This window comes from Falco biarmicus, chromosome 4, assembly GCF_023638135.1.
Source record: "Falco biarmicus isolate bFalBia1 chromosome 4, bFalBia1.pri, whole genome shotgun sequence".
NCBI lineage: Eukaryota > Metazoa > Chordata > Aves > Falconiformes > Falconidae > Falco > Falco biarmicus.
The window spans coordinates 35,531,864-35,557,039 of NC_079291.1; the positions used below are offsets into that span (position 1 = coordinate 35,531,864).

Sequence of the window (25,176 nt, forward strand, 5' to 3'; positions counted from 1 at the left end):
AACTCGGTCCGCTGGCCTTTGCCACGGTGCTGCACCGCGGAGCCTGCAGCGCGGCACCGCCGCTGCCTGCTCCTGCCCCCGGAGCCCGGACGCGCAGCTCGGCGGCGGGGGCCGGCGGGGCCGTGCCTGCCGCGGTAACGCGCTGCCGCCGTCGGCGCGGGCGGCTCCGCTCGGGGGCGGGGGCCGTGCCGCCGGCCGTGTGCGCCGTGCGGGGCCCGGGGGCGGGCCGGGGCGGCGCGGCGGGGCGGGCCGCGGCGGAGCCGGGAGCCGGGAGCGGGCAGCGCGGGGAGCGGCGATGGGGAAGCTGCTGGCGGTGGCTCTCGTCGGGATAGCGGCAGCCCTGGCGGCGGAGCGGCTGCTGGCCTTTCGGTGAGGCGCCCGGCACCGCGGGCCGTGCGGGGAGGGGGCGCCCCGGGGGATAACAGGGGTGCGGGCAGCCGGGGGTGCGGGGAGGCCGAGCGGGAGGGGTACCGCGGCCGCGGGCCGGGGCTGAGCCCACCGTGCTGGGGGAGGGGGGCGGCGGCGGGGCCGAGCCGGACAGGGGGTGGTGGGTGCCCCCGCCGGGCTCCGGGCGGGGGGCGCTTCAGCTCCTTGTCTGGGGCCGGACTGCGGCGAAGAGCTGCCCCCGCACGAGCACGGTGGCGGCCGGCGGGGAAGGGCTAATCATCAGCATCACCATCATCCCTATCATCACCACTATCGAGGGAACCGGTTTCCCCCGGGAAAGAGCGGGCGCTGGATTGCTCTGCCGTGCCCTCCGCATGCTCCGCCAGCCATAAACTAACTCCAGGAGCGTTGGTCCAGCGGCAGCGCCCTTTGCCGTAAGGGGGGTGTGAGATACTCCCCAGGAAGATGCTGGGGTCAAAGAGGCCAGAGGAAGAGGGTGCCCTGTGGCGGGGGGCGGCTGGTACCTCTGTTTTTGCAGAGGCTGCACTTAACAGGGATGTGGCAAAACCAGCATCTGCGAAGTTACCTCATCTCCTGCAGATGGGCCAAACAGCAAGTGCAAATCAGGTTGCCAGAAACTCAAGTTATTTTCTGCTGAAGCTGACCTCCAGGTAGCAACAGCCCCCGTGTACATGAGGTTTCCTCTGAAGGAGCATGGACTTCTGTGATCATAAGTTGGGATCTCACTTGCTGTGAGTGAAAACACCCAGCCATAGCATGCTCCGTATCATATACCTCATACCGTGAGGTGTGAATGTGAACACTGGTGTTACAGTACCTTCTCTCCTTGAAAGCTACTAAACGTGTAACTGATTGTTTCAGGCCAGAAAAGCAATGGTCAATTAGTGTTGCAAAGCAGCTTCATTATGATTTTGCTCATGCCCACACAGACTCCCAGTCCCTGACTCCAAAACAATGACATCCAACTAATGGATCTTTGGGTAGCTAATTACAGGAGGACTATACTTCCTAGACCCAGCCTATGCCACATAGGTGTGTTGGCGTCTTGCACTGAATCCGCCGCAAGCATTAGTGATAACCATAGTGGTTACAGGATCCTCCTGCCCTGGAGTTGCACAGGTTGGGATGGTGGAGCTGGGAAATGCTCCTGGGCTTTAGTGGGGTGAGCCATTTCAAACTGCTGTGAGTCACAGGGGACCCCATGTCCCCTCCAAATGGAACAAACAAATGCAATAATGGGAATCTGATAAAGCAAAATCTCCCAACAGCAACAGGATTCCCCTGCCTCTGTGGCTTTCGGTGGGTTTTTCCTGTGTGCTGTGTTTTCAACAAACTGCAGTGTAATGGAGGTCTGAAGACAGTTGCAGAGTTTGTAAACACACAATGCTGGATAACAAAGTACTCTGAAATAATTTAACACAGCCTTGAGAGGAGAAACTGTGGGTAGTGTTAACCCTTCCCAGGCCCTTCCGTTATCCGTTCCCCCCCAAGAAGGCAGGAGTCCAGCAAAGAGACTGCTGTTCCTTCTGAGTTTGGTGTATTGTGTCTAGATAGTACGACACAAGAATCCATGAAATGCTTAAAAGCTAAGGCTTGAAGAATTATTAAAAACTTAATTCTTCTTTAATCAGGTTGGTTTATGCATCTATTACACTGCTGATAGGTACCAGACGGACCTGAGTAGGACTTGTGCAGCAGAAAACAGGTGAAGAAGTTGTGTTACCAACTCACATTGTCAGTTCTTCTCTGAAGAAAGTTCTGAGCTAATTTGTAAAACTTGAATGTGAATTATACCATGTTACAGTTTTCCTCAGAACAATATGCCTTTGATACTGTTGTTCATATATATGTATTTATATATACACGTACAATGTTATCATTTCCTAACACTCTGTACTGATGCGGCTCTCAGCTTTTATACTCTGTTCAAAACAGCAGCGTGCTTCCAGAAAAATGCTGACAGTTTGAAAAGAATTGTAGGCAAAACCAAAAATAAGAGGTGATTTTCAGTTCTGTCAGGAAAAAGAACCCCAAAGATCTGGGACTGGTTAGTCTAGAGAAGAGGAAAACTGAAGGAGAGAGAGATGCCTTTGAGTATGCAGCAGGTCACTGCTGAAGGAAAGGGAACGCCTGTGGTTTGTGTCCCCAAAGTGGGATAGTGGGTGGAGGGCTGAAACTGCAAAAAGGAACTGGGTGGGAAAAAGTGCCAAAAAAATTGTCATGCACTGGGGTTGCACCAACTAGCACAATTCCTGCTTTTTTTGAAGTTGCATCCTGCACAGTTTGCATGTCTGCTGTGTTTTTAGTGTGGCCAGTTAGTTATCTAGGCCATCTGGCTTACTAGCTAAGGCTGCCTGAGCTAGATAAACTGACACATTTTGGAAAAGCCTCTGTATGTGCTGCAGGCTTGTGACCAGTGTCCTTTTGAATTACTCTCATTCCAGCCCATGAAGTGTTTCCCTGGGAATGCTGTCGGGATATTATCATCCCTCATTGGCTGCTGGCTGAGTTCCTGCAGTGCCGTTGGTGCTGGGTGGCTTGCAGTCTGCCCAGGAAAAGCTGATGCAAATAGGAAAGGGAAAAACCCTAAGGAGGCAGCAGTGCAAATCTGGGGCATGATCGCCCCAAGCCACCCTCGGGGTCTGGTGGGTTTGGCTGTGACGGGATGCTGGGGGTGGGGGGGTGAGAGGGGACCTGGCAGCCCTCGGGTGCTGCTTGTGGGCTGAGAGCCAGTGCAGTTCTGTCAGGACTCCTGAGCTGGGGGAGAGGGCTTGGGAGAGTTTAACTTGGCTCCTTTCCCTTGCTGTCCTCTGCCCTTTTCACCTTTTTCTTCTTATTTTCTGGTGTTATGTTAACAACCTGTGTCAATGATACAGCATTCAAGCAATTTACAATTCATAATTAAGTGGTTGAAAAGATGCAGGACTGACATACCGCATGGTGCTCAGCTGTATCGCATATTTCCCATATCACAGACTGATACTGCTGTTTATGTTTATGCCTAAAACTATAACATAAACAGGACTAGGTTTTGGTATGGAATCTTTACATTCAGGATTTTCTGTGGCTGGAGCACGTACAGCCTCAACGCTTGTGTATGATAGGCATGCAAAGGAGAAACGTTAGTTAAATACTTTCTTTTGGGAAAAAAAAAAAAAAAAAGGAAGACATATTCTGGTACGCTAGTTGACATTTTGGCATAGAAACACAACATATTTTCTATGGCACTGCAGACCAGCATGGTCAAACACAGCAGTTCTGGTAGTGAGGTGCCCTTCATACGGATTTGTAGACAACTTGGAATGCAGGAGATGGAACTTATGCGTGGGTGGTTACCTGTCTGTGCCTGCTTGTCCAGTAAAACACGAACCAGAGATCCAGTTTGGTGGGCACTAAGGAATAAAATAAGCACTGCTGAAGGATAATGCTCTGGTGGGTACCAGAGGGAAGAGAAAGGGAGGGGGTAACTGCTGAAAATAGTACTACCAAGTTCTACCTGATAGGAAATGGGTAGCCTGCCTTGCAACAAGGCTATTGCTGCGTCTGGTGGCTTGGTCACCAGAAATAGCCAGTGGGCTGGGGTAGAACGTTGCCCTCTCCTCACTGAAATGCTGGTCCTAACTGTGGGGTGCTATTGTATTTAGGTGGCTGAAACATGAAGAAAGCATGTCTGTTAGTCCATCATTTGAGCTGTGGTGGGTCATGGACACTTGTTCCTGAAGCTCAGGAGCAAAGTAATGTTCCTGAAATTATTCAGTTTAGGAGAATCACTTAATCCCTGGACACGTGTAACCATCGCAGTGATTTAGAGCGATTGCTGTTGTCAGTTCTGGGTTTTGCTTATTCACTGGTTTATGGATGATTTGTTGCTGCAATATGGCAGAAAATAAAACTTAGTTAAAGCGACGCTAGGAATGTTACCTGTGTGATGTTAACCCTGCTCTTTCCTCTTGCAGGAACAGGCTCAATGCTTCGCGGGAAGTAGCCCCGGTAACCCTCCCTAACTGCCGGCTCATTAAAGGGATCGGTACGTGCTCACAATAACTGAGTGCTTTGCTTTTGTCCAGCCTTATTTTGTAACTGCTTCTTAAAGCCAACTCTCAAGACTGATCCTGAAAACAAAGTGCTAATTTGGCTTTCGCTTGGTGCTTGGACTTTGAGGTAGGGAGAAACTGCAGGAAGAAAATTCTCCTGAAAAACTAGCTAGGTTGCTGTAACACTTTTTGCCTTCAGTATTAAAAGTTTCTGTTCCTTTTCTTGCAAATGAGTGCCTTGCAAGCACTTCTCCTTTGCTAAGCCACTTAGGAAATTATTTGGCTTTTAAATGAGGGCGTGTTGGCTTTTCAGGCAGGCGCCTACAGGTGGCTGTCAGCTGGTGACATCTTGAAGACGGGATGTGCTGCAAGGGTGGAAGCTTTCAGAGGAGGCCACAGGCATGTGGCAAAGGAGCAGCTGCTAAATGCCAGCCAGGATCTCCTGCCTTAGCACCTCATTTGGCGGCGATTTAGGAGCGGGCTGGTGCTGCACCATGCACGCAGCCGGCAGGAGCTCGGTGCGGTTGTGCAATTTGGCTGTGTGGTTGCACAGGGGCGAAGGGCAAGGGTTCGTGTTTGGCACCTTAGTCTGGTTTGCAAAGGGGTTTAACAGAGTGGCTAAAAAGTTGACTTTGTCCTTCGGGTCATGTGTTTAGCACACAGGAATGTTTCTGCCTTGTTTTTTCTATCCCTTTAGGATAATCAGAGCATAAAATGGATACTTTAAAAATTGATCACTTTTTTTGTGTCTCCCTCCACCCCCCAGATTTTTAAACTTAATACAATCTTAGTGCCTGGGGCTTTTCTCCTCTTTAGTATTTTCAGAAATGTCTTGAATTCTGTTGAAATTTGTCTGGATTTTGCACGTGCAAAAAGTCACTGGATGAGCTTTAAGAGCCTTGCCTTTGAGCTTGCTGGGTCACTGTGTTCATTTCATAAATCTTGCTTCTTCCTTGTGTCAGCCACCAAACATCTTCGTAAAGTCAAATTACTGCCATGAATGAGCATGTGCAGAGTTCCTTTGCCTGAGGTTATGTGCAGAAGAAATTGCACTTGAAAAAACTTTCCAGGTCTTCTAGATTGAGGTGTAATTTACTCATGCAAGAATCTGAATAATTCAGGTTTGATGGTAATGAATATAAAAATAATTTTTGAGTCATTCTTTTAAGCATATCACCACTGCAATCTTTAAAGACTGTTTGCAACACGACTGCTCTGTTGAGGAAAGAAAGAAAGCTGGAAATCGCAAATACAGTTGTGTTTAATTTCCAAACAATATCTCATTTTGGTGCCTGACATTTACATGGAGATTGAGTGAATTCTGAGAACCTGGCTCTGCTCAGAGGTGGCAGTGGATCAATTTACAGAGCTTTGTTGCTGCTTCTCGCTGTGCTCCTGTAACACTGTCCCTTCACATGGAGCTCTGCACGTTGCCTTGCCTTCACTCTGTCTGCCGGCCTTAGAAAAATTAAAATGCCAAAAATTAATTCAGCAGGTCCAATGTGGCAGAAAGAGAAATAACAAAGGCTTTGTGCAAACTTAAAAGTTGGCATGTTCGTGCAAATGTCTTCCAAAACTGACTTACTATGACTGGAGGGGGTTATATTATTCAGGGAGTCTGAGGAGGCCTAACATCTAGGTTCTGCCTAGGTAGCACTATTCAGACCAGGGGTCTTGCTGTACTCCGATCTGTAAGGTTGTTCCTGTGGGTGACTTTGTACAAGGATATCTTTCTACATGGACATCTCGGCCTCCTGGGCATTTTTCCTTTAAAATTTGATGATAAAGTTGAATAAACAATCTCTCTTTATTTTAATGTTTGAAACAGTTCTTCTGAACTTGTAAGTGGGACGTAGGTAATGATCGGCTCCGAACAAAATAATATTAAACAATCCATCCTGTATGTAGAAGAACAGGCATCTGGTACAGTCTATTGTAATTATGTTAAAAGCGATGCATCCATAGTAATGGAAACAAACCCAGAGTAAATGGAAAAACTCTCTAGTAGACCCTTTTCTTTCTGCATGATTTCATCCCTTCTGTGTGTCTCTTTTTTTTTAAGACTTTGATCTATTCTTCTTTTTGAATATTGTGCAGTGTAGGGATGGATGTAAATATTGAACAAACCCGTAAAAAATTGCAGCTTGTCCTAAACCTCATTCACAAATGTGTAGGAAAGACTATAGTTGTAGAATAAAGAGTATCTTCTGAATTTTATTACTGTCTAATCATGTTAGTGGTTTATAATAAACTAACCACATGTCCTGTACTAATTCCTAAAGTTCAAGGAGCTATTAAAGAGATTGCTGGAAATACTTGCATCTTGGAACAATTCGTGGGATATAGGCGAAATAGTCACTTGGGTTTGGACATGAAATCCAGGTGGGGTTTTTGTTAGATGCACCTGGGGAACACATCTTACTAAGATAAAATAAAGAACCAATAAAATCTTCACATGATCCTATGGGCTTGGTGATACAATTAAGCAATGCAGTGCAGGCAACTGATACCTAATAAATCAGCCCCTAGCTCTCCTGTCCCGTACAGCGCCTGTGACAGCAGCCCAGAGCCCTCCCAAAACAGAGCCTGGGAGCTTCCCTGCAGCCAGCGGTGTGCTTCCATCCCCGCTCGCTGCCTCGGCAGTGCTGGCTCAGCAGGATTGTGCTGAATCGGCATTTTGCTGCTCTTTTGATGGCACTCGCTCTCTTCTACACATACCAGGACCTGGCTGAGAAGTGGCCAAAATGTGCTTCGCTGGGCAGTTTCTTTCAAATTAGTTGGGTGCAGGGGTGTCATCACATGCCTTCCACCAGAAACTTGTGCTTTTTAATTATCTGCTCCCAATTAGCCCGCTCATCTTTCTACTTGGCAGCCTCACTGTTTCAGTAGTGATAAATTATTGTATCTCTGTTTATTCACTCATCAGTGTGCTCTGTCAGTAAAAGCTGTCTATCTGGCTCACATCACTATGGTCATTGAGCTGCTCAGCATGTCTTCGTTATCTTTGCAGCAATCCTGGGAAGTGGGGAATTGCCGCTAACCCTGTCTTTTAAATGAATCCAAACCTGGAGAGACCAAGAGCTGGGGCAAAGAAAAGGAGCTTGATGTTTAAACCTGAGCTTAAAAAAAAAAAATAAAAAAATTCACACAGGCTCTAAATGTCTCTGGGCACATCAGTGCAGAGGTCTGCCTCCTGCTTGAGCCCAGCTGAAATTCAGAACCAAAACCCAGGAGGTGAGATAATGTGCTGGCTCCCCCGCAAATGCATCTTCAGATCTTTTGCTTTCCAGAAAGCAGGGATGCTCTGCTCATTAGTGTAATGGTGTGGAGCAGGGGCTTGCTGAGGCTGAAGGAAAGCTGGCACTATTCTTGTCCCCTGTCCCTCCAGGAGAAGTGCCACCACGTTTCCCCAGGGCTGAGCTGGGAAGGAGCTCGCCTGGGTGAGTAATCTGGGGATCTGGTTCCTCCCCAGAAGGGCTGTTGAGCAGCCCCAGGATAAATTACAGCCAGGTGAAATTAGGGCTGGGATAAATTTGCTGGGAGTTACTTAAAAGCAAAAATAAACTTAGCTCAAATTTGCAGATCCTTCTTCAGGAGGAGGTGCCAGGGATGGTGTGACCCACATAAGGGATGTGAGTGGTCCATGGCCAGGAAGGAGGGGGTGTGGAGAGATGGGACAAGCTGAGTGGAAAACCTTTATGTTGATGGCTCTGTTAAAGAAAACTGGCAGAACAATTTCCTCCTTGAAGCAAACACTCCCAGGTGGGTTTAATCCAGCCATCACCTGGAAAGTGGCTTGTGGGGCATGCTGTTTGTGCTGGTGATTGGGAGAAAAGAGGGGAGGCTTCACAGGCGAGCGGTGAAAATGTGGGATGGCAGATGTGCTTCAGCATTGGACTAAAAGGTCTGTGGAGAGTGCTTGATCAAAGCCTAAAATTGCTCTAGTGCTCTTACTAAATGGCTTTTATTTATTTTATTTTCCTAGCAGGGAAAAATATTACAGTAACTGCCAATATTGGAAATGATTACCCACAGTTAGAAGTGCGGTCTAGCTATTAAAGCCCTTGGCTTTTAAAGATGTAGCAGGCTCTCTATCACTTGAGAGCTTTAGGTAAATATTTGGCAATCCATCTTAGTGAAGTGCCCCAGCTCAGCCAGGAGAGTGAGTGTGCACAATTCCCAGAGCTGCCTTATGGAAGCGTGTGGGCTGAATGATGGATACAGTCCTGCCCTGAGAATCTCGGCATCTGTGCTAATTGCTGCAGAACACTATTGTCAAAACGGATGATTCATGTTGTGACACCCTGGGGCACACGGAGCTGGGTGGGAGATTGTCCAGCCACTGTGGGGACACCCTTAAGTCCCCCAAAAGAGGTGAACCCCGGTGCTATTCCCTAACCTGGCATACTGCTGCCTTCTGCTACTACTTTTAATGCAACATGAACTTCATTGCTTGTGCAGTCCTATCAGAAAGGGACAGTCACGAGAGCTGGAATTGTACTAAAAAGGAGTTTTTTTGATGGGAAATGTTTAATGTTGTCTGAAAACCCCTGTTTATCTCTGTCTTGCAGAAACTGGTTCAGAAGACATTGACATACTTCCCAATGGACTTGCTTTCATCAGCTCCGTAAGTGCCCACACTCCCTCCCTGTGTAGGGGCTTGCCTGCTTCCTACAGAGCCATAGGTGAAAATTGCAGGATGGACTCTTTTTTTTTTTTTTTTTCTACAAGGCTGGCTGGCTCCGCAGGAGCAGCCCAGGCCTGTGTCAGCTTAGCCAGTGTTTCCTTCCGCTTGCGCAAGTGCACTTCTTGACACAGAAGTGGTGGTGGTGGCACTGACACAGGTATTCTATTGCACTGGCTTAGCTGCTCACGTAACCTGGAATTTCTTTCATGCTGCTTGCTTGAAGAGTTGAAATGTCAAACCTCTCCCTTGTTAAAGTGTGTTAATTCACTACTATTAAAAAAAAATAATTTTGTTTGGTGATTCTGTTGTTCCTGGTTTTTTAGCCTTTAGGACATACATTTTCAAGCTTTTCTTTGCAATCAGGATGGCTAGCGATTAATTTCTAAAGCAAAACCTGATGTTTTCATCTCATGCTCCAGGGACACACATGGACACATAGGGAATGATAACATTACAAAATTCATGCCAGAAATTGTAAGCTGTTGCAGTGCTGCTGTTCCCCGTGGCTTTACCACATTGGACGCAGTCGGTGGTGCCGTACATCCAGTTCGTCCCCACAGCGTATCTGCTTGCAGAGTGGTTTGACACAGCGGGAGCACCCAGCCGGGTGATGGCTGCTGCCTTGGGCATGGCTCCTCGTGCCCCACGCAGCTTGCTCCCTCTGCGCTGGGACTCAGGGCTGGCCAGAGGGAGAAGAGCCAGCCCCTCAGCCTCCATCGTGTCACAGTAGGCTAAGGCAGAGGGACATCCTGATGTCTCCCTGCCAGCCTGAACAAGGCTCCAGCCTTTTCAGCCTGGTGCTGCTTCACTTTATTTTTGTTATCCAAGAATGATTTTCTTAAGTTTTGATTTTACAGGGCTTGAAATATCCGGGAATAAAAAGCCCTGCACCAGACAAGCCAGGTGAAATATTTTTGATGGATTTGAATGAAGACAATCCCAGAGCAGTGGAACTGAGAATCAGCCGAGGGTTTGATCTGGCATCGTTTAACCCTCATGGAATCAGCACCTATGTAGACAAAGGTAAAGAAATCTTTAATTTGAGGTGGTGGCAAATCTCAGCGTAAAGAGCAGAAACAGAGATCCCTTTGCAGCCTTGCATTGCACCCACAATAGCCTGCACTGGCCAGGAGGGAAAAAGGTTTTTGGGCTTTCTGCCTTCACTGGGCTCTTCTCTAAATGTCAGCTGCTAAAGCAAACAAAATCTCAGGCTATCTGAGACAGAAAGATGTCCTATACATCGGAAGAAAAGAGAACATGGGAAAAGTTTGAGGAGTTGAAAATTACACAAAGTTTATTTCACAATTTACCTCTGTCCCACCCTGGGGGCAAGGCTTTTGAAGAGACACATGCTTCACCAACTAGTAGTGATCAGAATGGAGCCTTTTGTGGCTACAAAGTAAATTTTTAGAACTCTGTAAATTACCAGAATCTTAGGTACTCTGTGGCCAAGCCATGTTCCCCTCTCCAAGACATGTTCTATGGCAGGCTCTGACTACTAATAAAATAACCTTTGTGCTCTCCTTTCTCTCTTTTTCCCTGTCCTTTCACTGTGGATGTTATCGAGGCAATTGGAAGTCTGCAAATATTAAAAGAGAACATTGCTACAGCTTGACCTGCCTTCCCATGCAATCACCCTTTAAGGGAAGGTGTTGGAAAAATTGGTGGGGGCTGATTTAGGGTCTCACCAGGAGGGCTGAGCAGAAGGACTGCAACCTTACACAGAGTACAAGAGAAGGATGCCCCTTCAGCTCTCTCAGAGTATGCAGCAAAGAAACCAGAGCCCAAACTGGCTCTTCCCAGCTGACGGTGGCTGTTTCATGCAACCAGTCACTATAGTGTGTCGGATTGCAAAACCCAGTGGCTTGGGCACAAGGATGAAGATGTGATTTCTTTCTTCCTTGGTAGAAATAGCAAAACTGTATTTACACGGCAGTGCCCTGTAGGGCAAGCCTGGGAGAAGAGTAGCTGGAGGGCTGGATCCAGTTGCAGTGGCATCCTGTGTTACTCTGGTACTTGCTGTTCTGCCCCTGAAAAGCCATGAGACAAATGCACCAAAGCCAATGTTTGCACTGTACTAGAGGCTGTGTCAGAGCTGGGGGTGCTCAGCCACATTCAGCTGTTTCCGTTTCTTTTTTTAAGATGACAACGTGTACCTCTTTGTTGTGAACCATCCCCATCAGAAGAGCACAGTAGAATTATTTAAATTCGTAGAAGATGACAATTCTCTTGTACACCTGAAAACCATTCGACATGACCTTCTGACAAGGTATTGGAGCCAAATACTGTCTTCCCCCAGCAGAAGAGGCTGCTTTGGTAAAATCCAAAGTTGGATGGTTTTAGTTTTAGGGTATTAACCAGCTTTCCTGCTTCTCTCATTGATTACTTATTATCTGTGTCATCAAAAACTGTGTTTCTCAAATCTCTTCTGTAAATGAGATTTTTAATAGTTGTACCACTGAATCAGTCTTAAGCGCCACTGTGATTGATGCCAGTGAATTAGTTCGGCATCTATTTCTCCTTCTCTCATGTAATCCACTCTTGGGTCATTGCAGATCTGAATCTTCAGATATTCTGTTCTGAATTGGCTACACTGTAAAAATAAACACAGTTTTAGCTTTCTGAGGTTTTTTTGTTGCATACAAAATTTTCATGGTCTGTCCTACTGCAAAATGACTGTAAGATAAACAGAGCCTGATAGATAAAGTTGTCACAACTCCTACCTGATTTCTGGTTTCCACTTGCATGTAACCAAAAGAGAGAAGAATTTGCGTGGAGTTATGGACAGGTAGCCAGATCTCTAGCTGGTGCCCTACAGTCCTGTTCAGATCTCAGCACTGCACAGTCCTTGCTCATGTAAAAGGAAATAGAATTAAAAGGGATCTAAATAACTTGGTGTCTATCTGAAGTACCACCTGTAATTGCAACCCCTTTATGTCTATGGGATGACCCTATCCTGGCTGGATTCTGGACACTCCTACAATACTCCTTCATACCTCTCATTTCATTCTTTTATTTACTTTTCTCCCTCTCTTTTTTTTTCTTTTTTTTTTTTTTCCCCCCTAGCGTGAATGATGTAGTAGCTATGGGACCAGACAGCTTCTATGCTACCAATGACCACTACTTCTGCGACTTCATCTTGATGTTCTTAGAGATGTTCTTGGGTTTAAATTGGTCAAATGTTGTTTACTACAGTCCAAAAGAAGTTAAAGAAGTAGCAGCTGGGTTTTATTCAGCCAATGGAATTAACATTTCACCCGACAGAAGGTAAGTTTCTCCTTGCCTTAGATTTTGTTTTTTCTCACAAAAGAATCCTGAAATGCTGTTTTGTACACGTGGTACCTCTGTGGTCAAGTGTCTAAACTGGTTCATACAAAGCAAGGCGTTTTGTATGCGGAGTGTTTGTAGAACTGAAGTCATGGTCTTGGTCTTTAACTAGTGGCAGTGTTTGCTGCTGTGCGTGGTACTTTATATGCAGTAAGATCAAAGTTTGCTGCATTTTAACCAACTGATACAGAAATTTGCGTCTATTGCTTGCAAGGGTTAATGGGGCAGGAGTTCTGCAAGTGGGGAGCGCTCCACAGTCTTAAAGTCTGTCTGCTTACCCATACAGATTGCTAAGAGGTGCTTTCTTTTGAAGGTACATCTATGTTGCAGATGCATTTGATCATAATGTCCATGTTATGGAAAAACATGCTAATTGGAATTTAACCCATGTGAAGGTAAGGTGCTGCTGTTCCATAAAGAAGAGTCATATGTGAATTTTGGACAGGTTAGTCCCCATGAACGCTTGAGACTTGAGCCTGATCGTGTGGGAAGTTCTGGTCTGGATGGGTTGGCAGAGGTGCTGTGCACCCTGTTACAGAGCTTCATGTCTTGTACCGTCTCGCCAGCAACCAGAGAGGGATCCTTGGGCGTGCGGTAGAGCTGCAGTGGAAGTCTTCCTTGGTCGGTGTGCGTTAGACCACAGAGCACTGCAGTAATCAGCGCAGGCGTGGGTGTGAGAGAGCCAATGGGGGAAGCTTGGAGCAGCAAGCAGGTATCTCCTGGCATAGAGGAGGGGTGAAGCATACTGCGCAAGAAGAAAAATAGCACTGGTGGAGAAAATATTTCTTAAAAAATCAGTCTAAGTTATGTGAGATGAGAGTCTTTGCACAAGTCTATTGGTTATGTTACGTTGTGCTTCCAGGACTTCTGATAGCTTTAACTCCTCTCTTTCTTGTTTTTCCTCTGTGTTGAATAGACGCTGCAGTTGGACACTCTGGTCGATAACTTGTCTATTGACCCTCACACTGGTGACATCTGGATAGGATGTCATCCCAATGGGATGAAGCTGTTCTACAGTGATCCTGAAAATCTGCCTGCCTCTGAGGTGCCTTTTGGGAGATGTCACTGGTCTCTTGGCTATGTCTGTGCCAGAAAGTTGCTCTGTTCAGATTCCCCTGGTATAACTTAACTCTGCATTACGTAAGAGAAATGCCTGGCCAGCCTTTACGAAAGCAAAGACCGAGCTGACTTGCAGCTTCTAGCTTCTGCTCTCAAGTGGAAAGCCTGAACAGCGTATGCTCGCTAACAAACACCTATTCAGTTCCTTAGGAGGCAACAGAACAATTTCCACCCAGTAGCTCAGTCATGCTGGACTCATCAGGCTGCTTTCTGTGCAGCTGTGGCCGCACAATCAGATTTTGATGAACTGCGTTAATTACCCAGCCAGCACCTCTTTGCCAAACAAAAAATAATTGACTGAGTGCAAAGCCCAACCAGAAACGTTCGCACTGGAGTCATTTATCTGTGCAAGTGTGGTTCATCAGTAGGTGACACTGTAATTCTTTTTTCCTTCTGAAATCAATGAGGTACTGGCACCAGCGTGCCAGCAGCTTGAGTGCGGGGGGCTGGTGGGTGTCTGTTTGATTTTTTTGGTCTTGTCTGAAGCTCCCTGTAAGTCACTTTTCAAAATGATCATGTTCAATAGCAGTAGATTTATGGTACTTGGCACTTGGTCTGAAAAAAAGCATGAAAATAAGAAGATATTAAGTAACTCTTAGGCTGGAAAAAACCGCACGTTCCTAGTGCTGGGGATGACCGCCTGCCTTACTGAGGTGGAGCCTCTGTTGCACAACCACTTAAAAAAAAATCATGAGTCTTCATGGACTATGCGTCACTGAAGCAGAATTTGTGGCCCTATCACAGGATCACTTGGTTGCAGTTAGCAGCAGCTGATCAACCTAACTTAAGTTAACATACTGATGTTCCCTCCATCTCTGGAGGATTTTCACCCACGGCGTTTCAGCAGATGTATCCCCCTCCTCCGGCAGGTCCTGCGCGTCCAGAACATCCTCTCGGAGGAGCCTACAGTGACGCGTGTCTACACAGACAACGGCTCCGTGCTGCAGGGAAGCTCGGTGGCATCTGTCTACGAGGGAAAACTGCTCATCGGCACAGTCTTCCACAGAGCGCTCTACTGTGAGCTATAGCTCATTGCGGGTAAGATCTGCTGCAGTGGAAAGGATTAAATGCTTTGGGAACTCACTTAGTTTCTGCCAGATTCGCTAACAACAGGACTGTTCCAATAAAAGTTAACTAGAGTCACGGAAATGTATTTTAGCCTTCCTCTCCACACTCAGAGTTCTATGCAATAGTAAAAGGAAATAAAAGGTGAGAAATTAGTTTATTTGTGTAAGGGGGAGGATCCCATGTCAGTAACAAAGGGTAACCTTGAAGTTCAAATTCAGATTAGAAGTGACTAAACCGTCAGACGTTGTTGTCTGTTGTGACTGGATTTCTGGTTGGTGGTGGTTTTGGTTTTGTTTTTGGTTTGGGTGTGTGTTGTTGTTTGTTTTTTTTTTAAATTTCCCTGGAGAAAACTGATTTTGTAAATGAGAATCACTAACTACCAGTGTGGTGTGCTTTCTTGTCACTGACCCCTCGGCTTTCCCAGGGACTGTGCTGAGGGTTCTTCTTCCAAACCTTCCTGTTGGCTTTCCCTCATGCTTCTGAAATAACTGGAAGGAGAAGAAATGTTATTTCAGTGTCATTTTTTCCCTTTTCCTCCTTTAAGCCATTTCCTAACGTTACTTCAGTTTCATAAATTTCTTTTAATCCTACTGAGAAAAGAGGAGGGCATCACTTTGGAGTGGTTTCTTACTGAGTCTTCCAAAGGGAGTTTAAAAAAGGCTTTTTTTTCTTAAAGAGTGGGAAATGGCTCCTGAGCACCTTCAGTGAAAAGTGCATTAGCAGTTACTGTTGTGTCACAGCAAAGGGAGGATTTCTGGGCGCTTTGCCACCATGACTACCCCTGAGCGTTGATCAGCATGTTCTGTGTTTAACTCCCAGCCCGTGTGGAGCCGATTCCTGCTGTGCTCCTGTGCAGCAGGCACTGACTTCACGTTACCCAGCGGCAGTTGGCCATAACGTGCGCTGTGGGAAGACCTATCCAGGTTTCCATCAGTTGGTGGTTTTAGAATGGTGTCAGTAAGCAATCACTTGCAAGAAACTGAATGGAGTGTCCTCTGAAGCTAGAAATCAGTTTTGTGCTTTCCAGTGTGCACAGCAAGGTGCCAGCGTGGTTGAAGCCCCTCTTTGAGCCACCACTTGGTTCCTGGCCTGTGGAGTGAGCTCTTCTTTCATTAGTATAGATGTCCTTACCCACAGAGCAGCTCCTGCTGTTCTTTTTGCCCTCTGAGTTTCCACCTCTGATCACCACTCTGGTTTTGTGATTGATGCTGACATCCAGCTAAAGGCTCCACGTTAGCAGTGGCGGCTCCCCTGCTGGGGTTGCCGTTGTGCCCTGTGTCTGCTTGCTCTGGCACATCTCAGCAAGTTGGCTGCCCCTCCAAATGGCGTCACCTGGCAGACCTGCCCAGGGCCACCACCCCTCTGCAGCCTTCAGCTGATGTGGTAGTGTTTCCTCGCTGTTCTTCCGCCGTTGTGTGGAGAAAAAAGGCAGGCTGCTTGTGAGGCCCGAGCGCGGGAGGAGAAAGAGCCGTTCTCTGGGTGCTAAAGCTCTTCTGGCTTTGCTGTTCCCTCCTGCAACCTGCTTCACCACCAGCCACGGCCCCCTCTAATCTGGAGAGTACATGGCAAGTCCAGTACTTTGAAAACACAGGAGCGCTTCTGCCTACAAGATAGGGCAGACAGCCCACGCTGCAGCCGCCTGAACACTGTGCAAACCTTTGTTTGTCTTTGGGTTTTGCTGCCCTGGCTGAGACGAGGCACGGCTGTGGGCGAGCAGTGGTCCTGAACAGCAAATGTGTGTGCTGGCCTCTTGGCTCCTGTGCCTGGCCTTTCTAACACAGACAAGCCTAATAGCTTTCATCCACTGGTATAAAGGAGTTACTGCTCCTTCTCTGAGGGAAAGGAACAGCTCTAACCGGAGCAAGGAGGTGGTGCCAGGGCTCATGGCTGGGGCTGTGTTGCTGTACGGGAGGGACGGTGCCATCCCCCTTCCTCTGCACAGCTGCCGTGGGCTGTGGGTCTTGTCGCATCACCTCCTGTTCCCAGAGAGCGTCTGCTCCGCTCCGAGCCCCTGTGCTGCCACCACTTGCTGGCATAGATGCTGCGGTGTAAGGCACATCCCTGGGTGCAAGAAGTTGTGGGAGGTTTAAGAACTGAGCTAGCGACATGTTGGCTCCGTCGCTGCGCCCTGCCGATGCTGGCAGCTTCCCACTGCTGCCATGCCAGAGAATTCTTTCACCCCATGTAGCCATAGCTGTTGCTGGTATCTGTGATGTTTTGTATACAGCTAGCACATGCTGCCGGGGTCCAGCGATGGCTAGAGAGGGAGACCTGAGCTTTAGGGTTAGCCATGGAGCTAACTGACCTCACCTCTTGGGCACGCACGGCCTTGGCCTTACATTAGCGGGTCTGTGCACAAACCGTGTTCCTAGCTCCTCCCCAAAATACCCACAGTGGATCTGGGGACTTGAGCACTGCCCAGGATTTACCGTCAGTTTATGCAGGCGTTGGTGACAGGGACTCATCTGTTCGGATGATGGTTTGAAGTCTTCTGCTGACCACAGCGTGCGGACAGCCCTTCCACAGAGCAGAGCCAGCCCTGAACCAGGGCATCTTTTGTCTCGTCCCTTTGCTGACTTGCCTGTGGCATCAGCTGACTGCACCAAGCACTGGAGAACATAATTTACAGTGACTCTGGCTTCGCCACACCTCCCTCAGCAACTTCGCTCCCTGCAGGGCATTTTCAGCTTCCCTGGGAAGTGGCATGCTCTCCTACTGTAACCCACGTCCAGCCTTTAGGAACAGACATTGTTCCCAGAGCCCCAGCAGAAAACAATATGCTCTGAAGGAAGTTCTCACAATAAGTAGAGTTTGGGTTATTAACCTGTTTGTGATTAGCCATCAACATCCTGCAGTAGCATTTAAAAATAATTAATTTAGGCTTGTGCCACTATTTGTTCTCAAGTGTCATCTTCTGAAGAGTTACAGCATTTTGCTGCAGTGGCAGTAACACAGCTGAAACACCAACCAGTCACGCTGCTGGTCCCGATTTACCCACTGGTTCTAGAAGCGTAACAGCCAGCATTTCCCCCCGCAGTGGTAGAAGTAACCCATCAAAACATTAATTTCATTTTTTCCAGTAGCTTAGAACATCTTCAAATGAGCAAATCTACATGTTGTTGGATCTTGTCAACCTTCCATGTTTTTGCTGGTTTTGGCCTTTCAGAAAATAAAGAATGTATTTTCTCGTGTCTGGCTTTTTTCCCCTTTTTAAAAAAACTATTCCTGTACTGAAGGCTTTCCCGGTGGTCTGCCCTCAGACAGAAGCACATGCAGGTGATAGGCCTTATCTTTTCCTAAAGCGCTGGAGAGAGGTCATGGGTAGGACTTAGTACCTGCTATTACTAACAGTAACATTTTGAATTTTAACCTGGGGCAAGGCGGATCGAAGCCTGTTGCCAACCTCCTCTCGGGGCGTCCCAGCCTCGCAGCGCGGAGGTGAGAACTGAAGCTGGACCAGCGTGCATTAAAGTGGCACTGGGCAGGACAGAGACAGCAAGCGCATGTTTTGCAGCAAAAGCAAGGCTGGGGTACAGGTCCTACCCCTCGGCATGGCATCACCGCCTGATAAAACTCACTGGCAGCCTCAGTGGCAGAAACAGCCGCGGAGGAAGCTGCATCTCGAGCCTGGCCTCCCGATTACGAGGTAACCTGCACAGGGAAAATCCGGGCTTGCAACCTGAGGGGAGCATAACCCATCATCTTTTACAAGCTGTAGAGTCTGGAGCAGTTCTGAGCGTTTCATAAACCAAACTGCAGGTATCTTGAGACAACTTGCACAAACAAGGACATACGTATGGATGGCTCCAGGCTTAAGAAGCTGCTGAGCAGACGGGTTTTTACATGTCAGTTGTGTATTTACAGCTTCTTAATATACCTATTTTAATTAAGATCATTTTATGGATTGAGAATTCTTTTATCTTCTTGCAGGTGGTGGAGATATTAGCAGAAAGTAAGAAAGATGATTCAGCCACTGGGAACACAGACTGAGTTAGCTTAAGAGCAGAGTATTTGGCCTAGATTCTGCCAGATGTAAATCCCCTGAAACGACTACACAAATTGGACAGTCTGTGCCCTCTACTCTTCCCTAATTTAATGCTTTACTAAAATCAAACAAATAAAGACATACTAAACACGTTCAGCAGAAGAACTGCTCTACTCTGAATGTATAAAAAGCCCATTATAACTACCTGACACTTCAGCCAGGTCTTTTACACGGGCAAACACTGGCCAGCATCAGTGTGAAGGCAGCCTACTTTTACACTGACCTGCAGTAAAAGACCGCACGCTACATTTCATCCACATGTGAAATGGCCGTTATCCTTCCTTACTGTTTTTTTTTTATACTTCTTTTTACATAATTACAGATTGTAAATGAGATCCACTCAGAGGCCTGTGAATCATGCCAATTTAGCCAAGAGCTGGGATTAAAATAATCTTTGGCACTGAGCAGAAGGAAGGAAAGAACAAGCAGGGCAAGGTCCATGTCCCCCCGGCCCCCAGTCCGACCCATGCAGCAGCAGCTCTCCAGTCGTGCTCCCCATTCATTCCTTCTGGAATGACCAAGAAATGAACAGGAAAGTGAGGACTCGATACAAATTCTAATAAAGATTCAGGATTTCTCATTTTATTGCATTCGTTGTCTAACAACAATAATACTCATTGGCAAGAAATTTATTTACACTAACAAATTAACTTTAAACCACAAGGCTTTGTTTTTTGTATTTAAACTGTAAGAAAACAAAGGGCCACCATGATGTTTTGTTTTGATGTCTCCCAATAACTAAATATTAACCAAAGTTATTTTGGGGAAAACTCAACAATCTAGAGAAATTCATACCAACCAAGCACAAGAGAACAAGCTCAGACATGGCACTACTGTGTCTTTCATGCAGATGATCAGACACCAAGATGTACAAACAAAAAGTTCAGGATAACATGCACTTCATATACATTTGACCTCTTTAAAAAAAGAAAAGAAAAAGGAAAAAATCTGAAGCGCAACCACCTCTTCAACCATATAAAAAGAAACACTGTAAGAAGCCAATTTTTACAGTGACCACAGTGCATTTTAGTCTTTTAGCTGCCTGGTCTTCTAGCAATATCTAACACTCGTCAGTGACCAGTGAGCTACCGTTGCAGTGTGACTGGAAAATACGTTTTTCAGACAGCAAATGTGTATGGGAGAGCAAACAGTCAGAAAAGGTTCACTGTGCACTCCCCACTTCCAAACGGGCTGGCTGTTCCTTATGTCTGGTGCCCTGGGGTCCCCCTTCCCTCCAGACACTCCTGCTCCCAGCGGTGTCGGTGACAAAGCTCCCACAGAAAGCCTGACAGGCGGCTCAGGCTCCCGGGGTGGACCTGACCTCGGGAGCTGTGATTCCTCCTCCCCTCTCCCTGCTCTGGAGGAAAAAACCTGCCCCACTCAGCTGGCCAGGTTCCACAAACCCTGCGGCTCATTCCTGACACAGTCCAAACTTCCCAAAGGAACATGCAGCTCAAGGCACCACTGCCAAAACTCCCGCTAAGACGCACATTTTTTACATCATTACTTAATGCCGACAGCAAAAGTACCGCTTAGTAACCCCGGTTAGTAACAGAAAGCTCATTATATAATGAGGGATTGGAGGGCTCAATGTCATGACTAAGGTGTCACAGCTTTAAAAACCAGTTTCACAGGTGGAAAAAGTACAGTAAAATCCACACGAGAGGCTAACAAAAGGGACCGTGCCACCTGCAGGTGGCCCACGCCCCACTGTGCTGAGTGGGTACATCCCCTTGGATGTCACTCGTCACCCTGCTCAAAAACGAGCTGCTAAAAGCGCTCCCATAGAAATCAAAGTTAGGGTTAAAAATAATAAGAAGGGTCCCCTTCCTAGAGTACCAACACTCCAACAAATCAATCCTGCCAGTCTCCCACCCCCCAAAAAACCACCTGAGGACAAAAGGCAGAAGGATCTGCAGAGGACCATTCTGTATACGGTTTTAACAAAACTTTTAAAATCTGATCTGCAGAATACATAAAACCCCACAAGAAAAGCATGAGTAAAGCTACCAGCAAAGACAGGGGTACGCACGCTTGCTGGCGAGACCAAGGGGCAGCTCCTCTGAGCTTGCAGACAGCCCTGGGTCCTCTGCCTACCCCATGTGTGCCTACAACCCTGCAGCACCCGCTACCTACGTGCTAACTGCTACTAGTGCTGCGTGAATCTGTATGACTATCTGTGTATGCCCATATGTATGTACACACACAAAGCCATACATAGTTATTTAAAGAGGGAATCAAGCCACAGATCACTTGAAACATTTCTAGAAAGACTGATTTCATCACATTCAATCATTTAACAAAACTAAACCAAAATCATCAAAACTGCTCTGTGCACTCTGCCCATTTGGACTGTTAAAGACTTACAACTTAATTAAACATGTGCTGCTATTAAGGATCTGTTTTTTTCAGTGTTTTGGACCACGACATAGGTTTCCTGAGGTTTTCAAGTGAGGGAGAACACGGAATGAGGGATTAAAAGGGTCCAGCCCCTCTATCACTTAGTCTGATGATGGTGTGGGGGATGTGGCCACACCTAAAAAGAGCAAGATCAGTTTTCTTTTGCCTTGACAGTATTTTCTCTCCGTAAACACACAGCTAAGAAATCAACAGAAGACACAGTTCTTGAAAACTTCCCCTAAATTTCAGCACTGAGAAACAGTACAGATTACAGCGCAGATGCTGCAAAGAACTACAGCTGGATCTGCACAAACCTTTCCTTCTGATTTTCAGTGTTGTGTTGGTACCTGGAATGGTACTTCTTGGCTGTACCTAGCTACACGATGATCCTCTTCCTTCCTACTGTAGAACTGGATTCTGCACTACTTGCAAGAGTGGCATTTCTTTCTCTGACTCGAAAGCGGAACACAATTCCTTCTCAAAAAATCACACAACATTGCCCAACTCTTAATCACCAGCACGTGAGTCAGGAGGTGAAGGTGGAGCAGCTCAGGAGGACTGGGGGCTTTGATGGAAGCAATGAAGTACAAGGAACCCCGATGCTCGGTGTCAAGCACTTCTGAATGTTAAGGAAAGCTAAGGACTGGCAAGCTTCAGAGGAAAGCTGCCCAGTAATTCTAGTAACAGCTCGATTCCTGCGGTATCCCTGCAGCAGACTGCTCATGGCACAATAGGCAAAAAAATTTAAGAAGTTGAAAAAACGCAAAAGTATTTGCATACACTGAGATACAAAGATGATGAGATTATCTCTTACCTTCGGTGTCATTACAGAATACAACAGGAAAAAAATTGCAACACAACTTTAAAGGTCCTGTACAACAAAACCAAAAGTTTCAAACTGCTTCACATCTATTATCCAGTGTCATTTCTGCATGTCCCAACAATGAGTTATCATATTTAATAAAAGGATCCACAAGAATCTCTTTTATCACAGAAGGAAGAGCAAAACTCTTGACACTGCTTGGTTTGCCTACTTTTTATGTGTTGATCAAAAATGCATTTTATGGTTTTATTGTAAATTTAAGCTACTAGGGTTTTTTAAGGTAAGTTTTGGGTTGGTTTTTTTTTTTTTTTAAAGTCTGAGAATAACAAAACAATATTACCACAAAGCAATAAACCCCCTCTGAGTACTTAAAGGACTCAAGCTGAATTAGTTGTTCTGCAGAATAAGAATCTGATTTACAAAGAGATTAACTAGGCACTGTTCTAAGCAGCAAGAATGAAAACTCTGTGTATAATGCCAAGCAGTCTGCTCAGGTTTCTAAGAAAACAACATAAAACAGGGACACCACCTTAGATTACTGTGTACAACCATTTAAACATTACTACAATGTAAACATTATTTAAAAAGAAAATGATCACAAAATGCATTTATCAACATTGTATTTAAAATATTAAATTTCCAGTTTCTTCCAGATAACTTCTCTTACTCAAATATAAATGGATAACCTCCTAAAATAACAGAATGCTAGTTTTACGAGGCTGTTAAACATTTGTATAACTTTTCTCCTACAAAAAGCACAGGAAGATTCACTGCAATGTGGAATACTTGTTCGCAGGTGGGGTTTTTTTGCCAGTGGTCTACCTCAAGAAAAATATCACAAACCTTTAGAAATACCAGGATGTATCATTCATGGCAATTTCATTTTTAGATTTTAATAAATTATACATCAAAACCTTGTAGAAATTGGATTTAGAAAGAAAAAGAAAGCTAATGCTAAGTAGATCTGTTGTGTATTAATTTTGCATGACCTAGGCTCTCTCAGTTTACAGGAACATTTTACATGTCAAAGAAATTATTAGGATCAAAAGAAATTTAACTATAAACATTGCACCCCAACTGTTTCAAATCTGAGCTTCAGAGAACTTTACAGACACAAATCTGAATGCCATAAAGTACAGAGCAGAAGAGAAGCCGAGACAAATGAAACCAAGCATCTTCTTCAAAAGAATTCAATACTTGCATTTTTTAGGCTGGCAAATTTTCAAGTTCAAGATTCTAACTTCGCATCAACATCTTAAACAATTTATGGGTTGACAGGACTAGATGAAGACTGCAACTTCCAGGATGCACACAAAGGAAGTGATGTTTTTCAAATATAAATGCTGCTGTGTAGTTAGCTTTTACTATAAAGCAGTAAGCAAATACCTCTAGCTTCTCATTGTGGATATTCACTTGTTGTCTGTCCATTCTTTTGAAGAAATACTGAATATTTTAATATTACTCTTAAGAGGCAGTAACACCGTGCAGTGTGAGCTATACACTGCTTTCTTCATAGTCAAAACTACACAGCAGCCTTCACTGATGGCCTCATGTACCAAGAAAACAAATCTCTGAAGGATGTAATGTGACCACTGCTAAGCCATCAAAACATTCTACAGCCTACGCCCAAAAATTCAGGTTTATGTGAGGATATTCTTTAAACACATCAATCAAACCAGTTAATATATGGCAGCTTTGGACTTAGTAACTGTCACCTCCATGGCAGCATTGATCTTAACAGCAATGTACTGAATTAAATTTTAACCAGAATCCCTCGTCTTCCTCTCTTAAAGTGCACTTCTGTAAAAACTGAAAATCTTCAGCAGACTCAAGTTTGATAATCTTTTCCAACAATAGCTTCATAACAGCACGGCACAAAGCTTATTCTCCCAATGCTTATGGGAGAATGAATCTGAAAAAGTTGTGTTTTTCCTGGGGAAAAAAAAAAACAACAAACAATAAACCCAAACAAAATAAGCCCAGTTTCCTGTTCAAAACACATGAAAAAGAAAGCAGAGTGTGCTATAAGAAAGTTGCCTACACACTGGGAGCACAATGAAATTTATACAGATATATACGCTGTGCTCTAGTTAGAAATTCATCCTTGCTCAGATATCTAAAGGATAAATGTTATCCTCAGATTTCTGTGTAAACCCACATAATCATTTAAGGCTTTGCCTCCTTCCTGGATTAACTATTGTACAGTTAACAGAAAGAGTTTCACCTCCTGTCTTTTAACCAGGGGGAATATCAACTCTCCTGTCTTTATCTCCAGTGTATACTAAGAAGTCACTGAACAGTTGTGTTTCCAGAGCAGTATCGCTTCAAGGTACTGATGCAAGATGAAACTTACTCCAGTGATGGAACTGAGTATCCAAACACCATAAACAAGCTGAACTTCCAGTTAGAAAGTTGTCAACTCCTTATCAGACAGAGCACAACTCCTTTGACCCAGCTGAAGAAACATTCACCAATCGATTTGACTGGCCATCCTGTTCAGAAGAGGTGAAGCAGTGGACCATGCTCCTCAACATCATGCTGGTTACTGAAGTGACCAAACACACAGCGCTCAATAGAGAAGAGTAGTTTGAAAGGAAACACCGCCACAAAAATATGAAATCTGTTAGCCGTCAACAACAACAAAACAAACCGAGGGGCTGGGTCGTTTCACATGGCAACAGCAACGAGCGTGAACTGGGTATGAGGGAAAATAAAACTACACAATATAAATTCCCCTAGTCATTCTATGTATAGCCCCATTTCTCTGTACACACTCTTGCGTAATGAATAGAAGAAAGCTGAAGGGGCACCAGAGTGGGTATGAGTTTCTCTTCCCTTGAAGTGCCTCCACTTTCCTCACGCAGCAGCACTTCTGCTTATCACTGCTCATTAGTGCCCTCTGTTGCATCTGATGAAGACTTCTCTGTTTTCTTCGATTTCCTCTGCAGTTGCTCTTGTTCCTTCCTCCGAAGCTTTTCCCTTTGCTTTTCCATTTTCTCTTGAGCTTTGCGAGCTTTCTCCAAGGATGCTTTCATTTCCTTTAGCTTTTTTTTAATGATTGCTCTGTCCTGGGAAGATGTCATACCAAGAGCCTGAGGTAGAGATAACAACATTTTAAAAGAAAAAGAATTTCATACAGTTTGATCTATCACAAAATTTTTCATATTCTAGTAATAATTCTTCTTAGGTAGAAGACTATAACGACTAAACAAACTTGAGACAGGCTCAGTTACACTACTAACATGTAATTAATACACTTCTGTGC

At 45.6% G+C, this 25,176-nt stretch overlaps 2 protein-coding genes across 11 annotated transcripts in view; one reads left to right on the forward strand and one right to left on the reverse strand.

The window, feature by feature from the left end:
* Positions 1-227: 227 nt before the first annotated feature.
* Positions 228-19,278, forward strand: LOC130147287 (serum paraoxonase/arylesterase 2). 4 transcript variants are annotated; one of them, XM_056334197.1, is made up of 10 exons: positions 228-369; positions 4,365-4,435; positions 9,014-9,069; positions 9,987-10,152; positions 11,272-11,398; positions 12,196-12,396; positions 12,770-12,851; positions 13,373-13,501; positions 14,445-14,613; positions 19,011-19,278. In XM_056334197.1, exons 1-9 carry the CDS (start codon positions 296-298, stop codon positions 14,601-14,603), a joined length of 1,065 nt encoding a protein of 354 aa, XP_056190172.1. In that variant the 5' UTR covers positions 228-295; the 3' UTR covers positions 14,604-14,613; positions 19,011-19,278. The 4 variants fall into 4 exon arrangements, with proteins under 4 accessions (XP_056190172.1, XP_056190173.1, XP_056190174.1 ...); XM_056334198.1 differs by lacking the exon at positions 19,011-19,278 and adding an exon at positions 18,574-18,784; XM_056334199.1 differs by lacking the exon at positions 19,011-19,278 and adding an exon at positions 17,724-17,834.
* PPP1R9A (protein phosphatase 1 regulatory subunit 9A) overlaps positions 19,249-25,176 on the reverse strand; it is a 146,340-nt gene continuing 140,412 nt past the window's right edge. For all 7 annotated transcript variants that reach the window (XM_056334189.1, XM_056334195.1, XM_056334194.1 and 4 more), the window contains one exon: positions 19,249-25,003. In XM_056334189.1, coding sequence (XP_056190164.1) covers positions 24,791-25,003 — 213 coding nt within the window. In that variant the 3' untranslated portion in view covers positions 19,249-24,790. The remainder of the gene's footprint in view (positions 25,004-25,176) is intronic.